At 36.2% G+C, this 23,436-nt stretch overlaps 1 protein-coding gene across 7 annotated transcripts in view; it reads left to right on the top strand.

Annotated features, from left to right (window-relative positions):
* Positions 1-23,436, top strand: part of ATG4C (autophagy related 4C cysteine peptidase) — an 83,722-nt gene that overhangs the window by 27,859 nt on the left and 32,427 nt on the right. For all 7 annotated transcript variants that reach the window (XM_047723764.1, XM_047723760.1, XM_047723762.1 and 4 more), the window contains 4 exons: positions 6,009-6,092; positions 16,002-16,235; positions 18,130-18,460; positions 20,243-20,313. In XM_047723764.1, the coding sequence (XP_047579720.1) occupies positions 6,009-6,092; positions 16,002-16,235; positions 18,130-18,460; positions 20,243-20,313 (720 nt within the window). The remainder of the gene's footprint in view (positions 1-6,008; positions 6,093-16,001; positions 16,236-18,129; positions 18,461-20,242; positions 20,314-23,436) is intronic.

Genomic DNA, 23,436 nt, shown 5'->3' with positions numbered 1-23,436 from the left:
TTGCAGAGTATTGTCATCTTAAAAGAGTATTGCCGTATTAAGTCTTCCAATCCATGGACATGGGATATCTTTGCTTATATTTAGGGTTATAATTTTTTTCAGTGACATTTTGTGGTTTTCTACATATAACTTTTGCACTTTTTGGTTAAAGTTATTCCTAAGTATTTTATTCTTTTTGATGCTATTTTAAAATAAATTGTTTTCTTAATTTTATTTTAGTATGTTTATTGCTGGTATATAGAAATACAGTTTTTTTTTGTAATCTGATCCTGTGTCCTGTAAGCTTGGTGTTCTACTTTATTAGCTCCAACAGTTTTTTGTGTATTCCTTACCATTTACTGAATGTAGGATCATGTTCATCTGCAAATAGAGGTTTATGCTCTTTTTAAGCCATTTAATCTGGTGAATAGGTTGTGTGATGAAGATTTCATTTGTAAGTTGAAAATTGTCATATAGGGGGGTGCCTGGGTGGCTCAGTGGGTTAAACCCTCTGCCCTCGGCTCAGGTCATGATCCCAGGGTCCTGGGATTGAGCCCTGCATTGGGCTCTCTGCTCAGCAGGGAGCCTGCTTCCTCCTGTCGCTCTGCCTGCTGCTCTGTGATCTCCGTCTGTCAAATAAATAAATAAAATCTTAAAAAAAAGAAAATTGTCATATAGGTACTAGACAGTAGTTCAGGGTAACTAAGTGTTCTAGATAGCTTCAAGTTATGAAGTAGTATTCTTTGTTTGATTTTATTGGTGAAAATCATTCTAAAATGTTTTATGTATTTTCCTTGCTTAGAGTTTGTGTAATATGGGTGGTGTAGGAAGAGAACTAACATTGATTGAACACCCATTAGCATATTAGCATTTTGTAGATAATTTATGTACCTTCTTATGTAAATCTCATATATTTCTTTCTGGTGGGGTACCTGGGTGGCTCAGTGGGTTAAGACTCTGCCCTCGGCCCAGGTCATGATCTCAGGGACCTGGGATTGAGCCCCACATCGGGCTCACTGCTTGGTGGGGAGCTTTCTTCCCCCTCTCCCTCTGCCTGCCTCTCTGCCTACTTGTGATCTCTCTCTCTCTATGTCAAATAAATAAATAAATAAACTCTTAAAAAAACGGATCATCTTTTTGGGATTTTTTTTCATTAGAAAACTGAGATTAAGGGACATATTCTTGGTCATATATCTAAGTTATAACTCTTTTTTTTTTTTTTAAAGCAGGCTCCCCGCTGAGCAGAGAGCCCAATGTGGGGCTCGATCCCAGGACCCTGAGATCATGACCTGAGTCGAAGGCAGAGGCCTAACCCACTGAGCCACCCAGGTGCCCCATAAGTTATAACTCTTGAAACTGATATTCAAACCCAGCCTCTCTTGCTTCCCCAGTCTTGCTGTTTTCTTAATACAGTAAACATACTTAGGATTATCTATCAATGTCAGTGTTATGAAGTGATGAAGAAAGAACTAGAAATGGCATAGCACTTAAGACTTAAAAGACTGTGGACTTCGGGGCTCCTGGGTGGCTCAGTCAGTTAAGCCACTGCCTTCAGCTCAGGTCATGATCCCAGGGTCCTGGGATCGAGTCCTACATCAGGCTCCTTGCTCGGCAGGGAGCCTGCTTCTCTCTCTGCCTCTGCCTGCCTGTGTGCTCTCTCTCTCTCTCTCTCTGACAAAGAAATAAAATCTTAAAAAAAAAAAAAAAAAAAAACTGTGGACCTTACTTTTTTGTAAAACTCATTTTTTTGCTTTTTTCCCTGCTCCCCCCTTTTACTTACATGACATTATGAGGTATGTAAACTTGACTTCCTTTTAAAAATAGTAATAAGTAGGGGCACCTGGGTGGCTCAGTGGGTTAAAGCCTCTGCTTTCAGCTCAGGTCTTGATCGCAGGGTCCTGGGATGGAGCCCTGCATCAGGCTCTCTGCTCAGTGGGGACCCTGCTTCTCCCCCTTTCTCTCTGCTTCCCTCTCTGCCTACTTGTGATCTCTGTCAAATAAGTAAATAAAATCTTAAAAAAAAAGAAATTGAAAAAAGTTAAAAAAATAGTAGTAAGTAAACCATCCTTCTGTGCGTTTCTGATCCTCCAGAAAATCATTGTCATCTGTTATTTCTATATTCTTTGGCTTGTTTGCATCTTTTAAAGCCTTGTGATTTTCAAGCTGCTGACTTAATGGACTATAAGGTTTTTTGTAATATTCTGTTTATGGTAGCTAGGCTCCAAAGATGGTCCTTAGTAAGGATCTTTAATCACATTTGTGTTGTTTCTTTTTTTGTTGAGTCTGGGCTGGCCTATGCTTTATATTAACCAATAGAATGAGACAGAAGTGAGGCTCTGTCAATTCTAGGGCTGGTCATTAAGAGGCAACTTCTTGCTCTGTTTTGGAGCTCTGAAGTGTTATGTAACCAGCTTAGATATTCAGCTGGAGAAATCGCATGGAGAGGCCACACGAAGAAGAAAGGCCCTGAGACTATATTAGAGAGAAAGCATTAGCCAATGCAGTGTCTCAGTTGAGCCTCTCCATCTGATTTTTATGACATTAGAGACTCCAAGCATGACCAATGGGAGAACTGCTCAATTGAGCCCAGTCAACCCACAGAACTGTGTGATATAAGAAAAAAAGTTGTTTCAAATTATTAAGTTTGGAGTGGTTTGTTAAATAGGAACAAATAACTGAAACACTGTTCTAGTTTATCTCTTGATTTCTTTTTGTAATTAAGAGAAAAGTAACAAAGTGAGATGAACAGATCATAAGTATATAATTTACAGAGTATGATACATGTTTATAACTATGAAACTAACAATTTAATCAATATATATACATTTCCTTCACCCCAGAAAATTTCTTCATTCTTCCTTCTGGTCAATGCTCACCCCTCATAAATAGTAACTACCTTATGTCAACTTGTATAATGGCTTTTTGGCCAAACTTACTTACTTTCTTAATTTATTTAGTTTTATTTAATTAGTTTTTATTTAGAAATCATAATGACATTTAGTATGTCTCTGTCCCACCTCTCTGCTGCTATAAATTGAGATTTAGAGGTAAAAAGTAGGGGAAATTGAAGAATAAAATAAAAATATATACTTGAGTATGAAGAATTCTGATGAATATATATTTTTCAGTATGTGTAAGAACTTATTCATAATCATACTTCTTGGGGCGCCTGGGTGGCTCAGTGGGTTAAAGCCTCTGCCTTCGGCTCAGGTCATGATCCCAGGGTCCTGGGATCGAGCCCCGCATCGGGTTCTCTGTTCAGCGGGAAGCCTGCTTCTCCCTCTCTCTCTCTGCCTGCCTCTCTGCCTACTTGTGATTTCTGTCTGTCAAATAAATAAATAAAATCTTAAAAAAAAAAATCATACTTCTTACTCATGGCTCTTTCCTATGCTCCAGGCTCTGTTATCCTATACTTCTATGGATTTTACATCCTTCATTTTTCCATCTCTGTGTGCCAGAGAGTCCTGGTTTAGCATCAACAAGCTAGGTTAGAGATTGTGGTACATTGCTTACAATGCTTTTAAAAAGAGGAAATGAAAATTGGTCAGCTAAAACTAAATAATCAAAAAAAAAAAAAAAAAAAAAGAACTTAAACTAGTTACTTGGCATACTGGTCTAATTCAGCTCTGACGTGCCTGTGGAAAAACAGAGGAAAATGGCTGGGCCTTATCAGAAGTCCTGAGTCATCTTTATGTACCTAGCATCATGGAGTATTAAAGGAAGTCAGTCTATTATGAGGGTTAGGTCCTGCCAGGATTTGCACAGGAAATACAAAAGTAAGAGTATGTACCATATGAATGATGATTGAGCTTTAAAGCACTGTAAATCTGTGCTCATGTAAAATGTGGATCCTTGCAGTGCCCCAGGCTCTCAGAAACTAGATTCGCAACTTCTGTTTTCTTGAGGAAGGACTGGTAACTTTTTAAAGAGGGGTAGGCAGAGGTTAAAGCATAGAAGTTCCTCCTTAAAGATTATTTCCTTTTATTTGAGGTTTTTGTGAAGTTCTTCAAATTTGCCTTAGAAATGCTGTTGGAGGGGAGGGAGTTATTAGTATTTTGGGGATTAGAATTATTTTGGTACAGTAGTAATAATAATATTTCTAAGACATAATGTTTGTAAAGTACTTGGTCTAGCTCCTGGTATACAGTAAGTGGCCAGTGAATACTAATTTCCCATTAGAGTTCAGAGAAGAACATCAAAGCCAAGCGAGAAAAAGAAAAAATGGCTTAGAAGTGCATCCATGAGCCAGAAGAAGTAGGATTTAGATAGACTGATATTGAGGAGGACATTTTTGTCATGGTAGTATGACCCACATAGCAAGCCCCACTTTGAGTATAAGTGAAAAGTAGTGGTAAAGATGGCTGTAAAGGTAATTTGTATCATATTTTGGAAACTCTTTAGTATTACTGAGAAGTTCATAATAAATCTGTTAAGTAATGAGTCACTGAGGATGGTTTTTGGGCTGAAGAGTTACCTAATCAAAACTGAGCCACAGGGAGATTAATATGGCAGTGACATGTGGCATATGCTAGAGTGAAGAAAGACTAATGGCACAGAAATCACTCTGGAGAGTACTGAAGTAATCCAGGCTGCAGGAAAACCCAATTCCTGGGTTTGATTTTCCATTCTTTTCTCCAGCAAATGAAAATACTTGCATCATCTTTATTGTGAATACATATTTTTATTTGTTTTTTGTATTTATTTGTTTTATAGCACTTTGCGGAGTACTTTCATGAGACTTACTGATTTTAAATTTTCTATCAGTTCTTCAATGTGAATGGCAGATAGTCTACCTAAGAGTAGACCTGTCCGGCAACCCTCTTGGGTCCCCTCCCTCTTCAGGAGCTTTTTTTTTTTTTTTTTTTTTTTAAAGATTTTTTATTTATTTGACAGAGAGATCACAAGTAGGCAGAGAGGCAGGCAGAGAGAGAGAGAGGAGGAAGCAGGTTCCCTGCCAAGCAGAGTCCAATGTGGGACTGGATCCCAGGACCCTGAGATCATGACCTGAGCTGAAGGAGAGGCTTAACCCACTAAGCCACCCAGGCGCCCCTCAGGAGCTTTTCTATTCAGTAAACTTTACTATAGCTCAATAAACTTTGCTTTGCTGGCCAAAAAAAAAAGAAAGAAAAAAAAAGCAGACCTAAGTTTGTTGACTCCCAATTTCAGATTCTGTTTATATGCTCTTGCATTTCAGAAGTGGCTCTTAAGGATACCATAAGCAGTCAGGAATTTCGTATACTTGGGAATATTCAGGAATGTAATGGACAGGGTTTTTTTCAGGAAATCGAGACCTACTAATGGTACCATAAAAAAACAAGAGGAGGGGCACCTGGATGGCTCAGTTGGTTGAGCAACAGACTCTTGGTTTCAGCTCAGGTCATGCTTTCAGGGTCATGGGAAAAAAAACAACCCAAGAGGATACTACCTTTTAGACACATACAGTTTAGTAGGAAGAAAATTGGAAGGATATCTGAAAGATTTATTCACTATTTCAGAGATCCTCAGGTGGCTGACATGATGGGGTTATAACATTTTCCCAGGAAACTTCAATACACATTTATCAAAAGCACTGGTGTATTTTGTTACCTTGTCCCTAAATTACTCCATTGGAATACTCAATTTCTTTAAATATTTTAATTATCTAAGATGGAAGGAAATATAAGAAATTGGTAATATTTGTTGCATTTGGGAAAAGAGATTGATGTCAGAGAAACTGGAGTAGAATTTGTACTTTTAAAGTTTTATACCATAAGAACATTGTGACCTGTTTGAAAAGAAATTAAAATTAAATTCTTTTCTTTCTGTGTCCTTTTTGTGGATAGAATATATTTAAAATACTTGACTGTATTTGAATGTCACATAAGTGGCCTGTATTTACAGTTCATTGTCCATATATTTTGCTATTCTTGCAAAAAAGTCATGTCCATAGTTGAAAATTAACGATTTGAAATTAAGAAAAAGGAAATGCTGCTAGACTCTTAGTCTGAAATCCTTTAATTGCAAAACAACTTTTTTCTTTTCTTGTTTAGGTTGGGTGTTGAAAACAAAAACATATTTTAGTAGAAATTCCCCTGTATTATTGCTTGGAAAATGTTACCATTTTAAATATGAAGGTAAGTGCTAAATTTGTAATCCATTTAAAAATCTTTGTAGAAATTCATTGTGTAACTGTTTTCATTGTTTTATTTCCAGATTAATCTACTTTTGGCATATTTCTTTTTGCTTCTTACTTATACTTTTTTTTACTGTAGCAAAATACACATAACATAAAATGTACCTTCTTACTGATTTTTAAGTATACGTTTCAGTAGTATTAAATACATTTATAATGTGGTGCTAATAACATTACCACCACTTATCTCCAGAACTTTTCATCTTGTAAACTGAAACTTGACCCATTAAAAAATAGCTCCGGGGCGCCTGTGTGGCTCAGTGGGTTAAACCTTTGCCTTCGGCTCAGGTCATGATCCCAGGGTCCTGGGATCGAGCCCCACATCGGGCTCTCTGCTCTGCAGGGAGCCTGCTTCCTCCTCGCTCTCTGCCTGCCTCTCTGCCTACTTGTGATCTCTTTCTGTCAAATAAATAAATAAAATCTTAAAAAAAAAAAAAAGCTCCCCAACCTTTTCTTTCCCTCAGCCCTGGCAACCACCATGCTACTTTTTATGCCTGTGTTTTGGCATATTTCTTTTAAGAACCTGTATTTTATGTAACACAAAATATATTGCCATATGGTTTGGGTTTCTATTGAACTCCTTGAGGATGAAAATCATGACCTCTTTTGTTATATCCTTCATAGTTTTGGACTTATGATAGTGTGAATGCTAAGTAAATATTATTGATATCCTAATATCCCTATCAAGTTCTCAGATAGCTTTAAAGTATAGCTAATAATTAAAAGTAGCATTTAGTTAACCTAATAATGGTAGATTTTCCAATTCTTAAGGATGCTCCAATTTCTGAAATTAATTGACCTTATTTGACATTTTTAAGTTTCCACATATACTCGTTCTCTTAATAATTATATGTTTTCTTTTAATAATTATCATATATTTTCTTTTAATAATTTATGTCACTTAATGAGCACCTTCTATGTGTTAGGCATCATGCTAAGCTCTTTGTGAAATGTCTTTTATTCTTACGAAAGCCTACAATGTTGATTCAAATATCCTTACCTTATGAATATGGAAACAGGAGCTTAGAGAATTTAAGTAATTTGTCCAAAGTCACACAGGTATTAAATGGCAGAGCTAAAATTTAAACCAAGACTATGTCTCACTTTATTTTATTTTATTTTTTTTTAAAGATTTTATTTATTTATTTGACAGAGAGATCACAAGCAGGCAGAGAGGCAGGCAGAGAGAGGAGGAAGCAGGCTCCCTGCTGAGCAGAGAGCCCGATGCGGGGCTCGATCCCAGGACTCTGAGATCATGACCTGAGCCGAAGGCAGCGGCTTAACCCACTGAGCCACCCAGGCGCCCCTATGTCTCACTTTATGATGGATATTTTTCCTACTATATGTCTTGGCTTGGTTTTGTGTATGAGTGTGTGTATTTTGTGTGAATGGGTGTGTGTGTGAGTGAAAGAAAGAGAGGGAGAGTAGAGAAAGAGAGAATGTATGTGAGAGTATGTCATTATCAAGGCTATTATTTTTGGTTGACCTATTTTGGCATATCATTTATCAGCAGTTTTCTAAAACCCTGTACATGTCTTGTAATAATAACAGCTACCATCTTTTATTATGTGCTAGGCAGCATTTTAAGTAATTTACATGTTTAACTGATTGAATCCTCATAGCATTCTTGAAGGATGAATAGGAAGGTGATGGACAAAGAAGGGATGCATTTTAGTAAATAGAATGGCACAAGATATTAGAGAGTATATTTCAGAAACAGAGACATCTAGTGTAGGTATGGTGGGAGAGGATTCTGAAAATAATCAAATTTGGAAGGGTTCTTGAATGCTATACTAAAAAGTTATATCATTTGTTTATAGGCAGAGGAGAATATGGGCTTTTGGGTCAGACATAAGTGCTTTGAATTTGGCTCTTTTTCCTAATTAGTTGTTACTTTAGGCAAATTATTTATTCTTCCTAAGTATTAAGGATAACTGTTTCATAAGGGTTTAGTGATGTGCCTGATACATATGAGCATCCTAAATAGTATTATTATTCATGATATAGGAAATTGGAGAAAAAGTTATTAAAATTTTTAAAATTAAATAAAAAATTTTAAAAGTAATCTCTGCACCCAATGTGGGGCTTGAACTCATGACCCCAAGATCAAGAGTCTCATGCTATACTGACTAAGCCAGCCAGGCACCCTTTATTAGAATTTTTTTTTTTAAGGATAGCATTATAGATTTTTTTGGAAGAAATACTTTGAACAGATCCTTGTAGTGGGCTCTTGGAGGCCCTCAACTCAAGAGACAAAAAGTAAATAATGTAGGAGGTATGAATGAGACAAATAGAAGACTATAGTTGACTCTTGAACAATGGGTTTGAATTGCACAGGTCAACTTATATGTGGATTTCTTTTTTTTTTTTTAAGATTTTATTTATTTATTTGACAGACAGAGATCACAAGTAGGCAGAGAGGCAGGCAGAGAGAGAGAGAGAGAGAGAGAGGGAAGCAGGCTCTCCGCTGAGTGGAGAGCCCGAAGTGGGGCTCGATCCCTGGACCCTGGGATCATGACCTGAGCTGAAGGCAGAGGCTTTAACCCACTGAGCCACCCAGGCACCCCTATATGTGGATTTCTGCAATAAGTACAGTACGGTATTGTAGATATATTTTCTCTTCCTTGTGATCTTCTTAATACTTCTTTTTCTCTAGCTTGTTATAAAAATAGAGTATTTACTACATATACAAATATGTGTTAATTGACTATGTTATCAGGTAAGGCTTCTGATCAGCAGTAAGCTATGAGTAGTTCAAGTGTTCAGGGACTCAAAGTTATGCATGGACTACAGGGTTGGTATTGGAGCCCCTAATCCCACATTGTTCAAGGATCAACTATATTTTGCTTTGGTTTAGGAGTGGTGATAGAGAGAAGGAGAAAGGTGTGGGGATCTGCAGGGAGAAAGGAGAGGGCCTAGAAAGGTGGTAAGAGGCTGCATGTCCATTGAGACATTCCCTGTTGACATCCTCTGATCTTTAAGTAAAGTTGGGTCAGCTTATGAAGTGCTTGGTCTAAGAGGAGTTCTTTTGGAAAGGGGATAAATTTGACATGTGGAATAAAGAAGACAACTCATATTGTAGTGGCTGGACACAGGGAGGACCATTAAAGCTAAAGCTATGGAGAATTAGCAGAAATCTTGGAGGCTAGGTTTGGACTCTTACAGGTCACAGAATTTTTGGCATGAGCAAGTTGTCTACATTTTCAGAGAGATAGAGAGTGGGGTGCCCAGTTGGCTTCCTAATTACAGTGATTGTTACTTTCTTAGATTTTTGAGCAACAAAATGCCAAATTTCATGAAATTATTTTCAGTGATTATATATTGAGAATGTACTGGTTAGGACATTGATCTTGCCCAGAATGAGCACATAATAATCATAACTAATACATGCTTTGGAAGAATAACTGATAGAAGAATGATTGGAAGTCAGTTAACAGGCAAGATACAGTGACTCTGATATAGGGTAGTGGAAATGGAAAGGAGGGGATGGATTTGAGATATTTTAAGAGAGTATCAACAGCATTTAACATGATTGGATTTAGTAACATGAGAGACAGAAGATAAAGAAGACTTAAAAACTACTATCTTGGATGATAGGTAGTATTAGTAACCAAATGTGCTATACTAAAGGAAGCATGGGTTTGAGGGTACATGTAGTATTTGAAATACACTATTTAGAAATGGACAGTCTGAGTGAAGTTGGCTGTTTAGAATTTATTTGTATTTATTTTCAAAGAGGTGGCCTTTGAGGCCAATGGGTAAGGTCATATTGATGGAAAGTATAGGCAGAGAACATCCATCTTGAAGGATATCCTGATGAGGAAGAATTAGTGAATGAAATTAAGAAGGAATAGGCAATATATAGGACAAAACCCCACAATGGTATATTATCAAAAACCAAAGGAAAGAGATTTTCAGAGAGAAAGAGTTGGACAAAATGTTTAATGCTCAAAAGAGGTTGAGTAGGAAATAGCCTCAGTAGAGGCTCTAGGATTTAATTGCTGATGACTTTTGAGAGAGCAGTTTCACTGGAGTGGTAAAGATAGAAAAGTAACAGCGGCTAGCCTGCATTTACTCAGCGTGGGTATGATATTTGGTAGAGAAGAATTTTTTTTTTAAAGATTTTATTCATTTATTTGAGAGAGAGAGAGACCGAGGGATCATGAGCAGGGGTGGGGCATAGTGAGAGAGACATGCAGATTCTCTGAGTGGGGAGCCTGACACCAGGCTCAATCCCATGACCCTGAGATCATGACCTGAGCCAAGGTCAGATGCATAACCGACTGAGCCACCCAGGCGCTTCAGAGAAGAACTTCTTATATAAAACATAACATTATAGGGGCACCTGGGTGGTTCAGTGGGTTAAAGCCTCTACCTTTGGCTCAGGTCATGATCCCAGGGTCCTGGGATTGAGCCCCACATCGGGCTCTCTGCTCTGCAGGGAGCCTGCTTCCTCCTCTCTCTCTCTGCCTGCCTCTCTGCCTACTTGTGATCTCTGTCAAATAAATAAAATCTTAAAAAACAAACCATAACATTATCGCCTATATAAGAAAATATTGATCAATTTGACCAAATACAAATTTAAAATATCTATATGACAGAAGACACCATAAACAAAATTTCATAGCAAGCAAGATAGAGAAGACATTTACACATACTCTTTCATTCTCTTTTCATGTGTGTAGGTGTCTTATCTGTGTGTGTATCACATGATGATCTTTCTATCTCTCCATCTACATCTTAAACAAAAGGTTAGTCTCCAAAGTAATAATGAACTACAAATTTAATATAAAGCACATAAACAATCCAAGAAAAAAATGAGCCAAGAAAATCAACAGGCCAGGTGCTTTTTAAGTAGAAATTTGAACGGCCAAATATGGAAAAGTGCTATGCCAATAATAAAGGGAGTGCAAATTAAAATGAGATGACTATTTTTTAGTCATCAGATTTGCAAAAATTGAAAGGTTTCATGATATCAAATGTTAGCAAGGATATGAAGAAATAGAAATGCAAGCACGGGTGATGAGAGCGTAAATTGGTACAACCTCTTCATGAGAAATTTGAGAGTGCTTAGAAAAATTGAAAATATATACAACTTGGGACCCAGAAATTTGACCTTTAAGTATTTACCATAGTGAAGTTCCCCATATGTGTGAAGAACACACGTACAAGGGTGTTTATTGTAGCTTTATTGAAATAAGAAGTTGGAAACAACTTAAGTATTCAGTAGTAGGAGGTTTGATTAATAAGATTATTTATTTATTCCACAAATATTTATTGAGAGTCTTATAATGTGCCAGGTGCTGGAGTTGATGCTGAAAGTATGATAGGCACAGTCCTTACTGTCAAGGAACTTACTGTCCAGCAGATAAGACATTAAACAAATAAGTACAAAAGTCATCCATACCATTATATTTGTGATGAAGCAGAAGTACAGGCTGCTATAAAACTACAGAAGGAGACCAAATTAGAAAAGTTGCTAATGTATGTATTTCAAAATAGTTTAAAAAATAAGGGGATGTATTAACATACACAAGCAGAAGTCCCATGTAGGGATGGCTTTAGGTTGGTTAATTCAGGGCCTCTGTGACATCAAGGACTCATATTCTGTTTATCTTCCTACTCTGCTAATCTCAGCATGGTGGCCTTATCTTCACCTACCACTCCTTAAAGTATCAAGTGTCTGTTTCAGCACCAAGCTAGGATATATGACCAAAACGACAGAATCCAGTGGAAGAAAGACTTTTTCTTTGTATTATTTCTTTATTACAAATATTGAGTTATTTTAATAATTTTATATTAAATCTTTAGAATTTTGAAACTATGAATTATTCATACATAGAGAAGATAAAAACCTTGTGTATATACTTATAAGGAGTATAACAAAACTGAACTCAACATAAAAAATATAATATTATTTTATTTAGCTTTAATTTGATATGACATAACACTGTATGTTAATTATATTGTAAGAATTCTACTTGCTCTTATGTCACCATTACTTGATATTTTCCTTTTTTATTAGAGCTACATTTTGATTTTAATTTGCATTTCTCTGATAACTAATGGAATGAGCCTATTTTCATAAACATTTTTCCATTTGGATATGTCTTCTATTAGATTCTCTTTTACTTATTGATTCATTCCTAAGTTTTCTTTATGTATTCTAGATGTGAATCCTTTTTTGAAAATATCTGTAGGAAATGTCTTCTTCTAATCTATTGGTTACTTTTTCACTCACTTAATACTATCTTTCAAAGAACAGTAGCTCTTAATTTTAATATAGTCTGGTTAACTATTTTACCTCCTTACATAGTTACTGCTATTGTGTTCTGTTTAATAAATTTTTGGTTACCTTAGGACAAGAACATGTTCTTGCCAGTATTTTGAAGCTGTCATTTCTTTGTTCTCTCTGGTTGTTGTTTTGTTTTGTTTTGTTTTGTTTTTAAAGATTTTATTTATTTATTTGACAGACAGAGATCACAAGTAGGCAGAGAGGCAGGCAGAGAGAGAGGGAAGCAGGCTCCTCCCTGCTGAGCAGAGAGCCTAATGCGGGACTTGATCCCAGGACCCTGAGATCATGACCTGAGCCAAAGGCAGAGGCTTTAACCCACTGAGCCACCCAGGCACCCTCTCTCTGGTTGTTTTCAAGATAATTTTTTTTTTTTTTGGTCTTTCATGTGAACTTTCTTTTACTGTACTTGGAATTCATATCTTTCTTAAAATCTGAAATATTTTCATCACTTTTAATTTATAGCTGTTCCCCATTCTTCCCATTCTCTCCAGCATCTCTGATAAATCTTTGTTAGATTTTTTCGAGTCTCTGAAATTCTTTGTTTTTTTTTTTCACATATTCTATTACTTTGTCTCTCTGTGCTATATTCTGAGTAATTCTTTAGGTCTTAATTCTGGTTTCTTAATTATCTCCTGAGCGGTATATAATTTTCTGTTTAGTCTTACACCAAATTTCCATTTTTAGTTATTATATTTTTCATTTCTAGCAGTTCCATTTGATTTTCTTTCCTATGTGCCTGATTAGTTTTAATAGTCTGGTTTTAGTTATTTGTCTAACTTTTAATACTCTTCTATTTTTTAAACATATGCATACTTATTTTATCCTGTACTTTGATATTTACAAGAGCTGTAGTCTTTGAGGGTTCATTTTACAATTTGCTTACTTATAATTATTTCTCATATTAACTTGTTTAATTGTGATAGTCAGCCTTGATTGAACCCTCAATGTTAATAGCAGTTCTCTTCTGTTTCCTTTATCAGCTTTCATTTCATTCTTTGTTGTGGTTCTTTGAGATTTTCCATGCTTCGTAGAGCTCTGCTCTCACATCTCTCCCATCATAAAAAACAAAAGCAAAACAAAAGTTTAAAAACCCTTCTTCCTGGGGCGCCTGGGTGGCTCAGTGGGTTAAAGCCTCTGCCTTCGGCTCAGGTCGTAATTCCGGGGTCCTGGGATCAAGCCCCGCATCGGGCTCTCTGCTCAGCAGGGAGCCTGCTTGCCTCTCTCTCTCTGTCTGCCTCTCTGCCTACTTGTGATCTCTGTCTGTCAAATAAATAAAATCTTTAAAAAAAAAAAACAAAACAGGGACGCCTGGGTGGCTCAGTTGGTTAAGCAGCTGCCTTCGGCTCAGGTCATGATCCCAGCATCCTGGGATCGAGTTCCACATCGGGCTCCTTGCTTGGAGGGGAGCCTGCTTCTCCCTCTGCCTCTGCCTGCCATTCTGTCTGCCTGTGCTCGCTCTCTCTCACTCTCTCTCTGACAAATAAATAAAAAAATCTTTAAAAAAAAAACAAAAAACAAAAAAAAACCAACCCTCTTCCTTTGGTTCCACTTATCTTACCTGACAAATGTTTATTGCAGCCATTATGAACTGAATGAACTCTCTGCTAAGTCCTGGAGCTTTAGGGGTGCAGAAGAAAGCATTCCTTCTCCTCTAGTGTACTTGAAATTTGGAAAGAAGGCAAATGTAGATAAATATTATAGGTTAATTAAGATTGTGAAAAGAAAAGCCAGTAAAAGAATGGAATAGTAGGGGCAGGATTACTATAGTGGAAAGTCAGCAGGACAATGAAGTTCATTTAGTATTGGCAATTTTCCAATAATATTTAGAGTAAATTTTTTGGGGGGGCAGAGTGGGGTAGGGGCAGAGAGAGGGAGAATCCTAAGCAGGTTCCACGCCCAGCATGGAGCCCTAGTAGGGTTCATCTTCTGACCCTGAGAACATGACATAAGCCAAAATCAAGAGTCAAAGGCTTAACTGACTGAGCCACCTGGGCACCCTGTAAATTTTAAATTTAGAGTAAATTTAGAGACTAGATCTTTTTTTTTTTTTTTTAAAGATTTTATTTGTTTATTTGACACACAGAGAGAGAGAGTACAAGCAGGGGGAGCAGCAGAGGCAGAGGGAGGAGCATACTCCCTGCTGAGCAGGGAGCCCAATGTGGTACTCGATCCAAGACCCTGGGATCATGACCTAAGCCGAAGGCAGGCACTTAACTGACTGAGCCACCCAGGTGCCCTAAAGACTAGATCTTAAAAGGATAAAGAATTAATCACTTCATCCAGGTAGGAGATTAGGCAAGCCACAGGATGAGGGTGTGAGAGTTATGTACTATTGTATCAGATTTCAAACAAATTTAAATGTCTCTAAAGTAGAAATTTTGGACATATTTGTGGGGCCGTTAAATTTCTAGGCATTTCTATTTGTAATTAACTTCAAATATTGGGAGAAATTCATTGATCATGGGGGTTTGGTAGTCATTCTTTTTATTGTCATTGAATCTGTATGCCACAAGTTACCTTCATTAAGCTGAATATTATGAAGTTCAGGTGACTGATTTTTTTCAGAATGAACTTGAAGGAGGATAGGTGCAGCAAGAATAAAGAATAAAAGCATGATAAAACTGCTTTAACATCCTGCAGAAGGGCATTGGAAATTGAACTCCTTGGAATTGAGAGTTGTAGGCAGATTTATCTCTTCACCTGTCCACTCACCTAAACCAAGCAACGTTTATTAGGATCTACTTGCTCTACTTGTTTTAGACACTGTGCTGCATGCTGAGGTTGTAAAGGTGACTAAGATATTCTCTCTTTTTCGTTTTGAGAGAGTAGTCAAGGAATGTTAGTTCATTTGAGCCTCAGTATTTTGTAAATTATTGGGCAAACAGTGACCACAGTTTTCATATAGAAATTGTATTATAGATAATCAATTTGAAAAGGCTTTTTAAAATGATATATGTGGGTCAGAGTAGTTTTTAAAAAACTGTATTTCAACATGAAAGGATAACTATATAGTTAAGAATTTTATATTCTTACTCTTCAGCTTCTTAGTTTTGATTTTATAATTTGAGTATAAATATTCATGACAATAAATACAATGTGCACCTTTTATTTGATTTTAAGAACGAGTTAATGTGATTACATTCAGTCTTACATATTGACAAATCATGATATTTTATTTGCAAATCTCATTTTAGAGAGCACTAATATGTATATCCTCAGCCAAATGAGGCAAAAAGAAAAGGTATTTTTATATTATCCCCTCATAAAAGAGTTGATTATATTTGGAATATAGGATATTATTATTAACAGTATTATTGATGATACCTTTTATTAGCTAGTTCAAGAGTGTACAAAACATTTCAGTATCCATTCGCATTTGATTTTCATAATAGCCTGATTAGGCAGAATAACATTTATCTTCATTTAAATTGAAAAAAAAACTATTAGAAAAATTTTAATATACTCCATATCTAATGGACAGTAATGGGGACATAATACCATTATTGACATTTCTTTGTATATATTTAGACTATAGTTTATATTTTTATTTTGTAGATGAGAATAAACTGTTACCTGCAAGATCAGGATGTACAATAGAAGATCATGTAATTGCGGGAAATGTAGAAGAATTTCGTAAAGATTTCATTTCAAGAATATGGTTGACCTATAGGGAAGAATTTCCTCAAATAGAAGGCTCGGCTTTGACAACAGACTGTGGTTGGGGCTGTACATTAAGAACTGGCCAGATGCTATTGGCTCAAGGACTCATACTACACTTCCTTGGTAGAGGTAAATAAAATCTCTGTTTTTGCAAGGAATTTTTGTTTTGGGAAGCCAGGGACAGAGGAAGAAGGAGAGAGAGAATCTTAAGCAGGTTCCATCCCCAGCGCAAAGCCTGACGTGGGGCTCAATCTCAGAACCCTGAGATCATGACCTGAGCCAAAATCAAGAGTCAGAGGCTTAACTGACTGAGCCACCCAGGCTCACCTGTTTGTTTTTTTTTAATTTGAAGTCCATCTTATAAACTGTGTAAAATTTTGTATAGTTAATTTCTTGACTTCCTTATGTCTTGTAAAGGTTGTAACTAATCTAGCATATTCCATCTTTATTGAACTAGGGTGGGTATGACTTACATGTATGAGTTTTTAGTAGCCTTTGGTTTTTTTTTGTTGTTATTATTTAGGTTTTTTGATTGAATTATCTGGATTATCTCCAGTTTAGTAAATCTTGAGCAGGTCAATAGCAGTGACTTTGAGCAGGTAGTTGATATTTGTATATTATTTAAATCTTAAGAAATTTAAGGCATTTCTTTATTTTCTCTCTACATATCAATAATGCATTAAAATGTTTTTATCTTTACAAATATGATTATAATGAGTTAACTTGATTACGCATATTCTTAATAAGGTTATCATGCTTCATCTTAAGGTTATCATGTTTCATCTTTTAGACTCTCAAAAATATCACTGATACTTCTTACATATATCTATTTTTAAAAAAGAAAAACCTTTCTTACCATTTCTGTTAGTCCATTTTTTTATAATTTGTACGTTTGTAGGAAGATTTTAGTTTGGTATTTTAGCCTATAACATATGGTTATTACTAAGTATTATCATATTTTTAAAGTGTTAAATAATTTCCCTGCATTGCATGGCAAATATTTGGTAACCTTTTGTAGGGATTATTGATGAGATTATTTAGAGAGAATGTTTATTCAAGAGTGGTATGGATAATACAAAGAAAAATAATTTTTAAACTTTCTCTGAGATGATTTATTTGTAGTCTTGTGCAGTCATTGGCAAGAATTGGGATATTTTTCACAGTCCTAATTAGTTCTCTGAGTCTACGACTCATTTTTTTAACCTAAAGTTACATGTGTGCTTGAAACTGTCTTATCATAAAAACTGTGAAGTAGTGAATATAGTTGATTTGGGGGGGATCTTTGATCTTTAATGACTTCTTTTTATCAACTTTTCATTTACTAGAAAATTGATATTACTCTCTAAACAATGATTATTTTGAAAGGATTGTTTGAGAAAAAAACAAAAGAAATTTAAAACTTCCATGGTTAGACTTATATTTTAACATATAATCAAAATCCTCTTTCTGAAGTTATTCTCTCATTAATGTTAGTGATTATGTTTATTGTGCCTTTGGGTAGTCAAGACTGGATATCTGATAAATAGTACTGGTAAGGGAGTACAGATGTCCTCATTCCATTTCAGCACTGTCAAAGAAAAGAAAAGAAAAAGAAAAGCATTTTCTGGAGTTGTTTATTTGTACCTGAGTTTACTACTTTTTAAAAATTAATCTCAATACTTTTTTTTTAACATATCTCAAAGCTTTATTGAGATATAATTTATATAACATAAATTCACTCAGTTAAAGTGAACAATTCAGTGGTTTTTGGTATGCTTCCAGGGTTCTGCAACCATCACCATCACCAAATTTTAGGACATTTTCATCATCCCCCAAAGAAACCTCCTATCCTATGACAGTCACTCCCAATACCCTGCTTGCCATATGCAACCAATCTACTTCCTTTCTCTATAAATTTGCCTACTTCTGAGTTTACTATTTTAGTTTAGTAATCTATATGACTCTAAATGCTATCTACTTATTTTAGTAGAATTGTTAAAATCTATTTAAAAGATCTGAACACCTTGCTTTGGAACTACTATAGCTTGGACGTGGCCTGATGCTTTGAACATTGAAAATTCAGACTCTGAATCATGGACTTCCAACACTGTAAAAAAATTTACTGCATCATTTGAAGCATCACTTTCAGGGGAAGGAGAACTCAAAACCCCAACAGTTTCTCAGAAGGAAACAATCAGAAGATATTCTGATGATCATGAAATGCGAAATGAAATTTATCACAGGAAAATCATCTCTTGGTTTGGTGACTCCCCTTTGGCTCTCTTTGGTTTACATCAACTAATAGAATATGGAAAGAAGTCTGGGAAAAAAGCCGGAGATTGGTATGGACCAGCTGTGGTTGCTCATATTTTAAGGTAAAATTGTATTGAAATCTTTCATCTTACGACAGAGGTCCTTAGGCTTAGAGATGCTGATTTTTGCAGTGCATATATAAAATTGGCAGTTTTAAAGTCTTACTGCTTGAGAATATTCACAAGGAAGCTTTCATTTGCTAATAAGGAAAAAACAAGACCTTGCAACTCTAGTTGCATTTAATTTATCTATGACAAATTTTTCTTTTGTTCATTGGTATAGATACCCAGGGTTTCTGTCTAACCAGGTTTTCATTAGACCACCTTATTGGAATGTTCTGAAAACTAACAACTCTTTCAACCTTGGAACATGCATAACATTATATATATATATTTTTTAATAGTGTAACCTGGGGCCTGTAATGTACTGATAGTGTAATGAAATGTCAAGAGCTAAAATTGATGTTTTCAGCATTTCTTTGCACACATCAAATTCTTATGAATTGTAAATGTATGGGACTATTAATATTATAATTATATCATAGTAAAAGTAAAGGGTCTGTGACATTCAGAGTAGTTAGAAAAAAGTCAAAAGTCAAATTTCACTGTACCTCAGCCTTTTATGTGCCATTTGTTTAGATATTGCTTGATTTAAAAAAAAAATTTGTCTTATTTGTTGTGTGTTCCATTGTTGTAAATGGAATCACTAATATATCATCCCGATATAGTATATTATAGTAAGTTTACTCCATTTAAAATCATATATAAATTAGAAATTATTATAAATATTTTTGCATATTAACAGGCTTTTATATTTTATAGGCCAGATGCTTACAAATGGAAATGTATTTGCCTAATGTTATTAAATGGATTGTTAATAATAATATCAAGTCCTGCTTGGTATGATATTTATAAAAACATAATTATAAAAGCTTAGTTTCTACTCTCCAAGATACTATGTTCTGACACCAGGGATCAGAACACTTTTTCTGTAAAAGGCCTCATGGTAAATATTTTAGGCTTTGCAGGCTATAAAGGGCTCTGTTGCCTACTTTTCTTTTCTTTTTTTGTTTTATAACCCTTCAAAACTTTAAAAGCCATTCTTAGCTTACAGGTTGTACAAAAACAGGCCACAGGTTGTATTTGGCCTATGGCCCATAGTTTGCCAGTCTCCCTTCTAAATTAACACATGCAAACATAAATAATAAGTCATGTGAAATTAAAAAATTATAAAGATACAGTTAAATAAAAATATTTATATTTTTCCAATTTGTCTAATTTCCTTTTACAGATATTATTGTGGCTTTTTTCAAATCATGTGTGCCATTGAGAACACAATACTCACTCAAATATTTTTCAGCTTGCAATTTTACTTATAGAATTCTAAGACTCAAAATCAGGAAATTCATTTGTTCAGGTTACTTAGGTTTTTGAGTGAAGGGAAAAATAGTCATGCTTGCATTTATTTATCTATTTATTTTAAAAGATTTATGTATTTATTTGAGAGAGAGAGAGAGAGAAAGAATTTCCAGCAGACTCCCCACTGAGCATGAGTGTATTTGGGGCTTGATCTCATGACCCTAAGATCATGACCTGAGTTGAAATTGAGTCCCAAGTATTAACTGAGGTGCCCCTGTAACTTGTATTTTAATGTTCTTTGAGTAATTTAGTGTAAGGATTGACTTGATTTAGATATCATTCAGATAATAGTTTTGAGAGCAGACACTATATGTTAAATAAGAAAGTTAAAAAAAAAAAGATGATGGCTCTTTCCCCTTAAATTAAACCTTTAACTATTAACTGAAAATGTTAGGCTTTTAAAGGATGATATATGTTGTTTTTCAGAAAAGCAGTTGAAGAAGCAAGACACCCTGATTTACAAGGAATAACTATTTATGTTGCACAAGACTGTACAGGTGAGGAATATATATAATTCTAATGTTTATTATCTATTATCTGGTTATACTTTTTAATTTAGATATAATTGACACATAACATAATAGTTTCAGCTCTACAATATAATGACTCATTATTTGTATATATTGTAAAATGATCACACAGTAAGTCTGATTAACATCTGTCACCATATGTAGTCGCAAAAATCTTTTTCTCGTGATAAAGACTTTTAAGATCTATTCTCTTAGCAACTTTAAAAAAAATATTTATTTGAGAGAGAGAGGGAGCACACAAACGGAGGGAAGGGCACTGAGAGAAGGAGTGGGACAAGGACAAGCAGACTCCACACTGAGCAGGGAGCTGGATATAGGGCTTGATCCCAGGACCCCAGGATCACCACCTGAGACCTGAGCCTAAGGCAGATGCCCAACCGACTAAGCCACCCATGTGCCCCTCTTAGCAACTTTCAAATATAACAACAAGGTATTATGAACTGTAGTACCCATGCTCTACATTACATTCTCCTGACTTATTTATTTTGTAGCTGGAAGTTTGTACCTTTTGACTCCCTTTACCCGCTTCACCTTCTTCCCCACCCGCTGCCTCTGGAAACCAGCAATCTGTTCTCTGAAGGTGAAGCTCATTTGATTAAAGTATATATATTAGTACAAGAGTCAGAGATAGGGATGGTCATGTGTGTGCTGCCTCAGAAAAATGAGAGAACTTAAAGGTTTATAATTAGAAGCCATTACTGAGTAGTTTGGAAAAAGTGAGATGATAGAATTGAAACATGAAAAGAACTCTTGTTGCATTTTTGTATCTTTGGTTTAGATTGACTATGGGAGATAGGGAAACTGCTGAACAGAAGAATTTGGTAGCTCTTAACCTAAATTTGAAATTTAAAGGGAAGAAGTCCGGCACAAGTAGCAGAATTTGTTAATCAGCGAACTGTGCAAGAGCAGAAGAGTTTGGTTTTCTTCAAACAGGGAGTTTGAACAAAGCTGTTTTGTAGTTGTTAAACAAAACAAAATAAAGTTTTGTCTGTATATGATTCTACAAAATCCCTCCATTTTCTCTTGAAGTATTCTACTTAGGCTGTCAACACCCATCACTCTACCCAGACTGCTCTTACAATAATTTAATCTTGCTAAAAATCCAGGGATCACTTCTCAGTCCTCACATTACATAATTTACCAGCAGCCTTTGACACAGTCGACCACTTTTTCCTCCTTGTAATGTTTTGTTTACTTGGTTTTTAGAATGCTGCTTTTCAGGTTTTCCTTCTATCTTGTCTACTCCTTCACAGTCTTCTTTGCTGGTTTTCCTTACCTTGGTGATCTCTAAAATTGCATTCGGCCTTTAGACCTTTTCTCCTGTACACAGATTTGAATTCACCTGGTCTCATGGCTTTGCAGAACCATCTGTGTGCTATCAACTCCCACATTTATAGGACCTCTCACCAAATCCAGGCTTTTATATCCATTACTGCCTACTCATCCTCTCTGCTTGCATGTTTAATAGATATCTGAGACTTAGCATGTCTAAAACTGAATTCCTGATTCTCCTCCTTTCCCCTCCTATGGTTGTCTATAGTATGTCTTTGTAAATGGTATGTCTCTTACTCTGTTTACTTATACCAAAACCATTCAAATCATCTCTGACTCCCTTTTTTCCCTTCTCCCATCTTGCCTTTAACATATAATATTAACATATTAACATCTTGCCTTTAATTTACTGATCACTTTTAACCAGCTCCAAATGACCAGCCCATGACTAGTCCCTACCTTCACAATTACTGCCCTTGTTTGAGCCACTATCATCTCATGTTAGATTACTGCAATTCCTTCCTTCCTTCCTTTCTCTCTCCCTCCCTCTCTCCCTCCCTTCCTTCATCTCTTTCTTTTGTTCTTTCTTCCTTTCTCTTCCTCCCTCCTTCTTCCTTTTCTTTTCCTCCCTCCCTCCCTTCATCCCTCCCTTCCTTCCTCCCTCCTTCCCTTCTCTTTCCTTCCTTCCTTTCTAGATTCATTTATTTGAGAGAGAGCATGTGAGCATGACGGGGGAGGGACAGAGGGAGAGGCAGGGAGAGAATCTCAAGCAGACTTCCCACTATCTGTGGAACTTGACACAGGGCCTGATCTCAGGACCTTGAGAGCATGACCTGAGCTAAAATCAAGAGTTGGATGCTTAACTTACTGAGCCACCCAGGTATCCTATTTTCTAACTATTCTATATGCTTCAGCCCTTGTCCCTACAGTCTATTATCAACACAGGAAACACAAGTAAAGTGTAAGTCACATTAGGACATTCCTTTTCTAAACTCTTCAGTGGCACGCTATGTCACTCAGAGTAGAAACTGCAGTCTTTACAATGACCTTTAAGAGTTCACCCAGTCTTGTGCTTGCTTTGGCAGCACATACACTAAAATTGGAAAGAGTTCACCCATTCTGGGTCACCTAGGTGCTCAGTCGGTTAAACGTCTGCCTTTGGCTCAGGTCGTGATCCCAGAGTCCTGGGACTGAGCCTCACATTGGGCTCCCCGCTCAGTGGTAAATCTGCTTGCCTCTCTCCCTCTGCCACTCAACCTCACTCGTGCTCTCTCGCTCTTGCCCTGCCCTCTGTGAAATAAATAAATAAAATCTTAAAAAAAAAGAAACAAAAATGAGTTCACACAGTCTGTCTTCATTCTCCCCCAGTGTTTTACTTTATCTCCTTACCTTATTTCCTATTATTTTACCCCTTGCTAACTTCCCTCCAGAGACACAGCCCTCTTGTACTTGGAATGTGCTGGTTATGCTTCTGCCTTAAGGCATTTGCATTGATTGATCTTTATACCTGGAATGCTCTTCCCCCAAGTTCTGACATTCTCGATTTCTTACTTTGTCTTGACTTAACTGTTAGGTTTCTCATAAGGCCCTCCTCCCCACCTTATTTTAACTCCCACCCCCCACGCCTGTATTTCCTATCCATCTTTCTCCCTGTGTTTTTCTTCAAAGCACTCATCACCATCTGACGTATCTTTTTTTTTTTTTTAAGATTTTGTTTATTTATTTGAGATAGAGAGAGTGTGCATAAGTGGGAGGGGGTTGCTGAGGGAGAGGGAGAAGCAGACTGCCCAGTGAGCAGGGAGCCTGATGGGGCCTGAT

Source organism: Lutra lutra, chromosome 4 (assembly GCF_902655055.1).
Source record: "Lutra lutra chromosome 4, mLutLut1.2, whole genome shotgun sequence".
Lineage (NCBI taxonomy): Eukaryota > Metazoa > Chordata > Mammalia > Carnivora > Mustelidae > Lutra > Lutra lutra.
The sequence above is the reverse complement of the archived record's forward strand: the minus strand, read 5'-3'. Positions and strand labels throughout refer to the sequence as shown.